The 12,504-nt window shown below is 33.9% G+C and overlaps 1 protein-coding gene across 5 annotated transcripts in view; it reads right to left on the reverse strand.

Annotated features, from left to right (window-relative positions):
- The window catches only part of LOC145675514 (pyridoxine/pyridoxamine 5'-phosphate oxidase-like), a 79,379-nt gene that overhangs the window by 24,162 nt on the left and 42,713 nt on the right, over positions 1–12,504 (reverse strand). For all 5 annotated transcript variants that reach the window (XM_081745968.1, XM_081745964.1, XM_081745965.1 and 2 more), the window contains exon 2: positions 4,328–4,470. In XM_081745968.1, the coding sequence (XP_081602094.1) occupies positions 4,328–4,470 (143 nt within the window). The remainder of the gene's footprint in view (positions 1–4,327; positions 4,471–12,504) is intronic.

Here is a 12,504-nt window from a genome sequence, read left to right on the forward strand (position 1 = left end):
CGCTGCTAATATAGATAGGGCTCGTGCAGCTGTAAAAGAAAACGTAATCAGCTATTACAGTCATTATATTTGATAGTACCTCTTAATATGTTCTCTTTGTGGTTTGCAGTAAATAAAAAGTGTTGTTCTTGGAACACCTACGTCCTACTTAGTCTCAGAGCAGATTTCAGTGGTTTTCTGTAGGAAAATATGGGGGTGGGTTCAAGTAGCCCGAACACGAGTCTTACTTGGACCCATCTTTTACAATAATCGCCTCTGTTTTGTTTTCAATATATGTAACTAAAACTGTCCTGGATATGTACAATAAAGCCTGTAGTTCCACTTAATATGGGTTATGACAATAACTTTGGAGTTTTCGTGGATGAAAACAGGCCGAAAGAACGAATTTATTGCAAAATTGGGTCCAAGTAGCCCGCGTTTACGGTACTGGAGTTTCCGAACCATATCATGGCGGCCATTTTGAAACTGGTGCACAATATGAAACATCTTTTGGTATAGCGTTACTTAGGTTTTCAAGGCCTTTCAAACGAGGTATTACTCGACCCATGTTCCCATTTGACATTTCAAAGTTACCCCCCCGTTACCCCCATTTAGGGGGGGCGGGGAGGGGTACTTTTGGCGGAATTGATTTTCCCCCTTAGCAATATATAACGTGTACTTGAAACATTTCTTCTATGTTTTATCATTTTTCAGATATTTCCGTGGATTAATTAAAATGGCCCACCCTGTATATATATAGATATAGATATAGATATAGATATAACTCTCTTACGAAATAAACCAAAAGCAAGGTAAACAAGATAAACAAAAGCAAAATTTTTACTGGATACCAGAAGAGACAAGTAGAGACTTACATAGCATTCTAATACAAGGTGGTGTGACGAAATTAGGTAGCACTGCGAATATCTTGTAAACAAATTATTCGAGATAGATGGTTGTCAAAAAAGTATTGGAAACACCTTAATCCAGCAATGGATCGACAATTGTTGATAGTGGTATGTATGCATTTCAAATATAAAATACCCTCACCGCTACACACTCATGTGATCCCAGTTCTCATTCTTGATATCTGAGCATTTGAGATTAAGAAATGAACCGCTTCTACTTTGTTCTGAAAGATCATATGTTTAACCCTTTAGCTGTAAGAATTTCTAAAACAAAGATAGTTAAACTAAAATGTACTGTTCCTGGGAATAACTGGGTAAAATTTACTGTTGTGTCTGGGTATAACAAACGGTTCTGCGAACTCAAAATATTTTAACAACCGGTTCTACGGAACCGGTGCAAACCGACTGAATAGCACCACTGCATATAAATAAAGAATAAATAACTGTTAATATTTATGTATGAGAACCGTATTCTACAGAGGAAAATAATAATCAATTGCTCATACGTACATTTCACTTACCCACTATAAAAATATGAGCAATGTTCCATACTGTGATCATTAATGGTTGGATAAGCTGAAATTGGTGTACAATTAATGTTAAAAAAAATATTTTATAAAATTTCCTGACTTTCTCTGATTTCCAGTGTTTTCCCCTGAGTTTCCCTAACCTGCATCATTTTTCCTGACTTCCTTGACCAGTAGGAAACCTGCAATAAAGGATTCCTGAATAAAAATGCAAACATCAGAATGTGTTACGATACAATGGAGCATGTTTCGCCCTCAGTTTGCTTCACTACGTTCCCGCGTTTCAATTATCGACTTATCTGAAGAAATCAGCAAACTTTTTTTTCTTTTTTTTCATTTCCTAGACAAAAATTCCCAATTTTCCCTGATTTCCAAATTAAGTACAATTTTCCCCTGGCATTCTCCACACCATTTCGCTTTCCCTGGCTTTACCGGGATTTCCCTGGTTTTCAGATTTCTAGGAATCCTGTTCCTTCTTCCTCTCGATTTAATTTAATCCGAGAAACTTATATCTTCCGTATTAGGAAAAAAAGCAAGGAAATGTTTAACTCTGCCGTATATTTTTAGAAAAAACAACTATTTGTGTAATTCTTGTACAAAAACAACTATTTGTGTAATTCTTGTACATTGAGGTAAATTTTAAGATTCAGATCACTTCCTGCACTGTCATTTCTTATTCAACTTGTCCTTTGCATGAATGAAGATAAACTTCACGACGAATTCTGCTTTCTACGTAAAAATATGAATGACGAAATTTCGATCGATCGTAATAGTGTGGAAAAATGGGCTTCAGTAATAACAGAGGCAAATGAAAGAAAGAATTAATGCTCAGGAGTTGAACAAAATTATTGGCTTTGTTCTGAGTATTCCAGTACCTCATGCTCACACAGAAAGCATTTTAGATTTAAATGACAACAAATGGTTTCATGACAATCACCAACATAATTTAAAATTAATGAAAGCTGAATTACAAATCGCTATGAATTTTGAATACATTTTCAGAGAACTTGTAGGTTATATAAGAAAAAAAAAATCCTGAAGTTCAGGGTACTGCCAAGGATGTAAATACAGCTTTAAATAAGAACCTCTGTACTCTCTAATTATTTCATAGTAGTCTTGTGTAACAAAATGCTTTAAATTTTAGCATTTTCTTTAATACTCATTCATAATAGCCGTAAGATCATACGAAGATTTCTATAAGCGCTAAAATCTATAGGTATTAAATTACTTCAATTACAGTAGGATTATAAAATCAAAAATGTTTCTAAACTGTAAAGATACATTTTGTAAATGAGATCATAAAAATCATTCGTTATCGAAAAGCGATCTCACTGGAATGGAGGTAAGTTAATAACTGATAAATTCTCTTTACAAAATGACATAAGCCTAAATACTGTACTGGCGAAAAAGATCCAGAAAATGAAGATCATTTAGTTATACAAAATGAAAAACGCATTTTTTTTTAAAATAAAAAAAAATATTTCTGTTACGCACCCGATGCTCCCTTCACTTCTCTATATAATTCCCACCTTCATTTAAACATTTATCGTATCTGTTCATGAGATTCAGAATTCCCATGTTATACTCTTCCGCCTCAGTTCATTAAGCAGGATGATCGCTCCATTCAAACAAAAGACCTTCGCGCATTTCTGCTGTGCACCTCGCTCCTCTTTCTCTTTAAAGGATCAACTGGGTTCCGTAATAGCTGTGCTCATAAAGCTGTGAGTGGAGTTTCAAGAAATCCCTCTTGTGCAGTTCGGCCGGTCAAAATGAACTGCGTGATTGAAAATCCCGCCGATTCTGAGGTAATGGGGCGTTTACACTTAGTCGATTTGCGTTCGATTCAGTTGAATTGACGTCACTTTCAACTTAATCGACCGTGTAAACGGGACTTCAATTTAATCGCTTGTTGATCGAAGGCGACTAATCGACTGGCAACTGAATTGAAAGACGTTCTATTTTCTTCTGCTATAACACCGCAAATTGTACCAATTACTGCTTGCTTGGACATCTTTAAAATTGCCAGTCAATTTCGAATCGACCAGAGGAGAGCGAGTAGACAAGCAGCATTCAATTTCGGTTGAAACAATTGAACACATCCATCGATCTGATTTGGCCTAGTTGCTTCGATTTAGTCGCAAATGCAACGAGTCGATTTAGCCGTGCGACTAAATCGACCAAGTGTAAACGCCCCATAAGGAATGTTATTCGATTTCTGAGCGCTCAAAAGGTGAAATCGGCAGAAATTTACCGGCAACTGAAAGCAATGTATGGAGATACTGTAATGAACGAAAGAAATGTGAGAAATTACTGTTTGATGTTCAACAACGAACGAACAAATGTGCACGATGAAACTCCGCCTAGAGTTCATCACACTATAATAGAAGACCTGAAGAATGCAGTGAACAACATAATCTTGCAAGAATCCAACCTATAGTCCAAACCTTGCTCCTAGCGATTTCCAACTTTTCCCTAAGTCCAAACAGTTTCTGGGCGGTAAACTTTTTAAGAAGTGCTGAAGAGTTAGAGAATACATTGACCACTTACCTTAATGAACTGGCTGCAGAAGAATATAACATGGGAATTCTGACGCACGTGATCAGATACGACAACTGGTTAAATGTAAGAGGTGATCATGCAGTAAAGTGAAGAAAGCTTCAGGTATGTAACAGAACTACTTTTCCAATGAATATCGTGTTTTTCATTTTGTATAAATAAACGGTCTTTATTTTCTGGATGACAATCGTATCATCCATTCCAAATATCTAGTCTTACCAATTTTCGGTGGATACAGAAACATGCCGCAGGTTAATATATAAGAATATAACATATATATGTACTTTGTTGGATACAATTAATGAGTTAAAGATACTTTAAACACAAATTATACGCCATATTGCTGCTAATACTTACTTGGTTGCTGTAGAAAAGCATAATGCATTTGGATTCAACGTTGATGAATCTCTGACGTCATTATACCACTCATGGAAAAGTTGGAAAGGATCGTCTGATTTGACCTGTATTTTCGCTAAGTCCGATTGTGAACTCAGATTAGTCTACAATAAAGCAGAAAAAAAAATCATTGATATTCTACTTCTGCTAATACATAGTGTACTGTAACTGGCTACATAATACAGTGAAACCTCTGAATAACAGACACCAATGGAACATGATTATTTGGTTCGTACATGAGAGGTTACACTTATTTAAATTACTCACAGATAGCGGTCAATAATAACGATCCAAAATTTTTGCGATTTCATTATAATAAATTTTCGTATTTATTTCTGAAAAAATACATATTTCATCGTACACTTTTCATATTAATATTTCTTTCTGAAAATTTCTAATTTCTAAAAGTGGACTACTGCGTCACTAGTTGAGCAGGTGTGCGATGTGTGAACAAAGACCTTAATAGTCCAGGCATTTTTTTTTTTTATCTCGAACATATTAGTGGTAGCTTATTGATGGTTAATATAGGAGATGTTATGGGAATGAGTACTAGATTTATATATATATATATATATATATATATATATATATATATATATATATATATATAGGGGCGGATCCAGGATATGATCAAGGGAGGGGCTAAAACCATATTTTGCCATTTTATCCAGTATAAAGCAGGATTGAAGCCAATTTTATCCAGTGTATACCTCAGCGTCAAGGGGAGGGCTATAGCCCCTATAGCAACCCTTGGATCCGCCACTATATATATATATATATTGCTCTAATAGTGCCTTTCTTGAGGCCTCATCACTGCGAAATTAAAATACCGCTAATTTTACAGTAATTATGTGATATCTTCAAATAGAAAAAAGATAATCGAAAAGTGGAACAAGACCATCCTAGACAATATTATTTTGCGTGAGATACCGTTATCAAGACTCACTTATCTGCTTTCGATTTCCAGCCATTTAGAAAATCGGCATTTATTTTCGCGTTTCTAAATAACTGCAAACGCAAAGCTACTAGGTGACTCGTGATAACGCTACCTCATGCTAAATAACATCGTCTAGGGAGGTCTTGATCCACTTTTCGATTATCTTTTATCTATTTGAAGATATCACATAATTTCTGAAAAATTAGCGGTATTTTAATTTCGCAGTGATAGGGACTCTTAAAATACATGTGTTTTTAGTTCGTTTATGATTGCCGAGGGCACATGTTGAGGCTCATGTCAGCGGGTCAATAATTTTAGCTGATATATTACTAAAGTTGGGATAATGTGGTTTATTACGTGTCATATATTTTATGAAGAATATTGATGTAAGTATAAATTTTATTTGCTTCAGAATTAGTATTGTTCGTGTTTGGTCGGTGAGATAAATTTGCTTGCGATGTAAAGTCCTTAATTGCTTTTGGTCTGCAGTGAGTACTAGCTTTTTACTTATATTCATTCTCTTTCTAAATATAATCACCGCTCGCAATATACAATAATATAAAGATCTTATTCTTGTTATATTAGTCCCACGGGAAACTATGAACCCCAGCGTTCCAGTAGAAGTTGCAAAGTACTATGTGATCACGCTTAGCCAATTAGATTATTAATGCACCGCTGTATGGAGAACTACAGGCAGGTCCGCGAGTTGCCCGCTAACTTACATCAGTCAGTCTACGAATGACTACAAGGTTCTCCGATTACTTCAAATAGAATTCATATATTTGGTTTTTGCGTCATAAAGTATGAGTTCCGTACTGTGAGAACAGCGAACAACAGACAGTATGTTCAGTATCATTTGAAGTATCGAATTTGAAAAGTTTTTATTCGAATTATATCGCAAATATTAAAACAGAACAGTAGAGATAGTTTGTATGTGATTTCAAGGGCTGCCAATTTCTCTAACTTTGGAGGAAGGGGCATTCAGATGTGAGTTTGGTTGCAGACAAGGGTCTAGGAAAAAAATATACGATTTTAAGACAAATTTAACTCAAATTATGCAAAATATTGTATATTCATAAAAATACACAAAGGCCCAGATGAGCACTGTGGGGTCCGGGCGCCCTCCACGATCGGCGTCCTTGCGTGATATACAGTATCATTGTATATACATGACTTCCCTCAGGATCCGCCCTTGGAACATTGCAACAAAGTTGCTACTGGAAGCATGTCATCTAGCAGGCACGTGAGTACGATTACAAAGTAATACTGATCATAACAGCACATAAAATATTTCATCTGTTGGTGTGACGATTGTTATTGTTTAAAAAGGGAACAAAAGTTACTTATAAAAGTAAATTGATAAAACAAAATATTAAAATTACCTCTCAAAAGCCGCTAAAATAGGTTTCATACCTATAATAAACGGGTAAGAATACAAAATCGAAATCTTTAGTTTCACTATCTATTTTATTGCCGATTCAAAATATAAAGGTGTATAATGTTTGTAGTGATTACCTTTTTTTTTTTGGTGGTGTTGAGTCGAGAAGCACTCTCAACCTTTACTTAACATTCCCTCTTCGCTTGAAAGGGTCGTGGATGGGAAAAAGCGGGAAAAACGATAACAGTGAAGCGAAAAATTAATTTATATGAGGCGATCTAGTAACTAACAGGCAATCTAATCGGCTTCCTGATTATGCAGGGACGTAGCCAGGATTTCGTAAAGGGAGGGAGGGAGGGCCCGTGACATGAAATACTGTGGTTATCACACCAGGGGTTCGATTATTCTAAACTATCTTACTGGCAACATATATTGATTCGTTTAACCAGAATTTCGTAATGGGATGGGGGGGGGGGTTAAATACTATGGTTGTTACACCAGAAGCTCGATCAATCTAAACTATGTTAGTAAGTATTTTAAAAACAAATTATAAAGAAATCTCGAGTAAAAGAATTTAAAAAAGTATTAAAAAAGATTTTACAATAAATCATTCAAATATAACAATTTTCCTTTGGTTATGATCTCAACTATTATACAAAGTTGAGTTAATTTTGAGTTTAACGTCCCGTTCAGCAACGAGGCTATATGAGACGTGGACCTACTGATTCAAGTGGAATCCGAACCACATGAGCTCCCGCCGGGAATCGAACCCGGGTCTCCCACGTCTATTATACAAAGTACATATCCACTATTATAAAATGTACATATTCAACAATATCTGTAAAATATTTTACAATATCTGCGTTCCATTCTCTGCTGAATCAAATGTTAACAGAACTTTCTTTCCACAACCTTTTTTGTTTTCATTATTCCGTCAACTACTGTCTGTTCCAAATGACAGGGTAAAGGTGCAGTAAAGAACTGTTTCTGAAAATAACATGTTTGATACTGCAGAGAAGCGATGACGAAAAAATACAAAAAATATCCGCACTATTACAGAACGCCAGTATGCTTTTGAAAGTTTGAAATTTTCCTGACTAGTTGCAGAAATTCTGAGAATTCCGTAACTTTTCTAGAAATTTCGAATTCCCTGACTTTTTTAGGATATCCCTCTCATTCGCCATCATGTACAGCAAGTAATAGGCTACAAAGCTCCTGATAAGAAAGAGTAAACAAAAGCTTGCTGTAGCTTTTTATTTTTAACGGTGATTCTTCTTTTTTTCGTTTTTTTTTTTATCCTGTCTTAATTTTTTCATTTTTGGTTTCAAAGGGGGTGGGAGTACAGATCCCCTTGGCTACGTGAATGTCGTTACGATACGAATATGAAGTATTAATTGTATACAATATGCAGTAAATAAATTTGTTATAAGTGCATGTTAATATCGAAATATTGTACTCAAGAGATCGATAAAGGGAAAGGTTACGCTTCGTAATAATCACACATTCTTGTCCTGATTCAAAAAAAAAAAAAAAAAAAAAAAAAAAAAGTATTATGGTGGTTTTCAATGTATATAGAGGGATACTAGGTAGTTCAAGCACAACGTGAACAATCCATGTTGTTCGAATGTCTACATATCGAAGTCGACAGTGAGAATGTGTGGCTGGTCAGAAAGCAGGTTCTAATCTTGGTCCAGTCGTAGAATTTTTAATTTTCGAAATTATGTTTCTTGAACTTCTTAAATTGGATGGATCATCCACGTGTGTAAGTTTTCATTAATTGCTTGTTTTCCCTCCTCCTGATTTGTATTAGTAATATTTTTTTACTATTTTACTTCTGAAATATATTAATACATTACCTTACTAACTACTTAAGTAAGCATGATAAATATAACATATTATATCTGGGGGATGTAAATATCAATGTTTTAGTTGATACTCCTACCAAAAATTATTTTTCTGATATACTTAGATCATATAACTTTTATTTTCTAAATGATCAGCCAACAAGAAAGGAAGCTTGTTTAGATAACATTATTACAAATGTATATAGAAATGATTTATCGTGTGGTGTAGTACAGTGCTCATTGTCAGATCACGATGGCCTATATGTGTTATACCCCTTTGTCAAACACAATAATACTAGGGTGATGACCAAGAGTTTTCGAGTACTTAGTTTAGATAATATCTGTAGTTTAAGACATAAATTAAAAGAAATTGACTGGAAACAAATATTCTTCAGATGTAAAAATGTAGTAGAAGCGTGTGATTTTTTTATGTATAATTTAACACGATGCCTAAACGAATGTTGTCCAAGAAAATTTAAACGCTATAACTTATCTACAAACAAATTACAGCAAAATGTTAGTAACTGGTACACTCCGCAACTAGCAGAGCTTCGTAAGGTTGTCATTGCTTGGTACAATAGGGCTAAATCGGGCTGTCCTGTGGGAAAAGAAAAATACATCAGAGCTAAAAGACACTACAGAAAGGAAATAAGTGCGGCAAAAATTAAGGCAAACGACAATTTTATTGTAAACCATACAAATAAATGTAAAGCAGGGTGGACAATTATAAACAGGGAAATAGGGGTACGAAAAGAAAATGATTTAATATCAATATCCCCTGACACTTTTAATGAATTCTTTGTAAGTAGTGCTAAGTATGTAAATGGTAATACAAGCAATATCCCTAAGTCCACAGAAAACGGTGTTATAGACTTTAAAAGTATTCTAAGTTCATGTAGAAATCATACTAGTAACTTGACATTTAAATGGACAAACGTAACACCTGAAGCAATTTTGTCAGTGGTTCGTAAGTTTAAGACATCTGGTAGCGAGGATTATTATGGGTTTACTAATAGTACAATTAAAAACATTATAGACGTAATAGTGGAACCCCTTACACACTTAATTAATTGGATACTAGTAGAAGGAGTGTTCCCAGATTGTCTTAAGATTGCGGTTACTATTCCCATACATAAAAAAGGGGACAAAAACTGTCCCAGCAACTATAGACCAATATCTCTCGTACCAATTGTATCAAAAATTATTGAACATTGCATGAAAGAACAACTAACTCTGTACTTTGAAAATAACAAACTCATTAACTGTGCACAATATGGGTTTCGGAAAGGTATGTCCACAATTAAAGCTGTTGAAAAAGTTGTATCTGAGATAATTGATGCCTTTGAAAACAGTTCATTCGCTTGCGCAACATTATTAGATTTAAGTAAGGCTTTTGATACTGTTTCACATGAAATATTGATTCAGAAATTACAGTATTATGGGATCAGAGGAACTGAGCTCCTATTGATCAGGTCTTATCTTGAAAGTAGAAAACAAGTTGTGTGTGTACAAAATAAACAGTCAAACGTACTTGATATATTAACAGGAGTGCCATAGGGAAGTGTCATTGGACCTTTTCTATTTCTGGTATATATTAACGATTTACCTGACTACGTATTAGAAACCACTGTTATGTATGCCGATGATACTACATTTATAACGAAAGATAATAATATCAACGCAATACACACAAAAAATAATAAAGCAATAGATAAATCTACTGTTTGGCTGTTCCACAATAAATTACATTTGAATCATAATAAAACAGAGAAGTTATACTTTCATCTCAGCAGCTCCACAACTGATACAAAAGAATGCTCCTCAGTTAATCTATTAGGGATATACTTAGATACAAAATTAAATTGGAATGTGCATACTATGCAACTTTGTAAAAAATTATCAAGGGCAGTATATGTGTTACGTAAATTAAAAATATCTGTAAGTAAAAGTCTATTAATCACTGCATATTATGCTTTCTTTCACTCTCATCTTTCGTATGTCATACTATTATGGGGTAATTCTTCCGGGGCACAAACAGTATTTAAGTGGCAAAAAAGAGCGATAAGAACGATAACAGGAATTCCAGAGAGAGAATCTTGCAGACATTTTTTTAAAGATTTTGGAATAATGACCATCCCATCCTTGTACATATTATCGTGCCTTATGTATATCAAAGAAAACTGTACAAACTATGTTACTCGAAGTAGTGTTCACTCACACAATACAAGGCGCAAAAATAAAATAAATATTCCCCATGTGCGGCTGTGCAAAACTCAAAATAGTTATAAATATATAGGGATGAAATTGTATAATCTGTTGCCACTCAGAGTGAGAGAAATGGAGATTAAAAATTTTAAATGTTTTTGTAAAAAGTGGCTCTTAGAAAAGTGTATATATAGTATTTCAGAATTTCAGGAAGAAATTTCAGGATTAGAATAGAAAAGTAGTACTAGGTAAAATATAAAATATTGTATTGATTAATTAAAATTGTAAATATTACATGTACGCAAACTTAAATTTTGACGTTGTCTATTACAACATCATGTTGTTTAACGACAATAAATTATTCTTATTCTTATTCTATGTTCTTATTCCAATAATCTGAACTATTTTTGGTTATTATATGGATTAAGAATAATGTTATCATTTCCCTTTCATAAACCCAGCAGACTACAATTTCAGCTGCTAAATGTATTACCATTACGATTTATATATATATATATATTCTTGAAACATTATCATATATACATACAAATAAGCGAAATTTTCAATTGAGTTCCGACTTACATCAATAGAATATAAAAACCATCTGTCAAATCCTATACAAAACTTTAGGTTAACAAAAACCCAAAATTCGATTTATCAAATATGAATAAACTTATAAATTATATAATAAACTTTCGAATTCTGTTAAGCAACTATCAAGGCCTCAATTTAAAAAAGCATGTAAAAGTACCGTTACATATTTATTAGAAATTCTGAATTTTCTAAAACTGCAATGAATAACTTATAAATAATTTTTCTATAACAAAGTCAATTACCTTCAATAAGTCAAAGATTAAAAATTTGAATTGAGCAAAATGATTATAAACGTAATTAAAATGTTTAAAAATTATTTAAACACTTAAACAATTTTATTTTCACTGTAAATTATTTCTTTAAATTGTATTTTCAGACGAAGCCATGAAATGATAGTTCCTACCGTGGAAAAATAAGTAAATAAATTAATGAATGTACGTCTATGGACACTGGCGTATTTAGGATTTTGTTTCGGGGAGCGGACTATGTACAAACGTGAATAAGCACTTCCCTTTGGGTGCCGATAAATTTTAATGAAGTTTTGCATACAACAAACCTATTTTTTGGGGGGGAGGCTTGAGACTGATAACCACCCCCCTAAGTACGCCACTGTTTATGGGGCTATCAGGTTAACATTCAGCAACAAAATTGTTTTCATAAAAAATTCAATAGTGTTAGCATTAACTGTTCTGAAAATGTAGTAGATTTCGAGGTACAAAATTATCATTCAAAATTTATGAATAAAGCAAAACTTGATTATGACTGTATATAACATTTGTCGAGGCCACCTAATTTCTAGAGAGAGATCCTTAAAACACTATCAACATTTTTTTATTATTATTATTTCAAAAATATGGACACGATATAACTGTTAAAGAAGAAATTCTGTGAATAATTATGTTAGCATTTCAAGCATCAAGTTTCAAAACTAGATGTTTTACTCCGGGCTCAGTAACATTTACTGGTCTACTGAATAACGCGTGAAGTGTACATAATATGTATGCAGATGAGCCCCAGTGACAGACGAGTTGGGGACAAAACATAAGCACATAACGCTTAAACATCACACCCAGTCAGCCGCCTATATTAGCTTGAATTTTGTAAACTGAACCCTCTGAAGCTCAGGATAAAATGTTTCCCGAACAGCATGAGCAGGGGCGTCATTTAGGGAGGCAGGACG

Source organism: Thermobia domestica, chromosome 18, assembly GCF_964235325.1.
Source record: "Thermobia domestica chromosome 18, izTheDome1.hap1.1, whole genome shotgun sequence".
NCBI lineage: Eukaryota > Metazoa > Arthropoda > Insecta > Zygentoma > Lepismatidae > Thermobia > Thermobia domestica.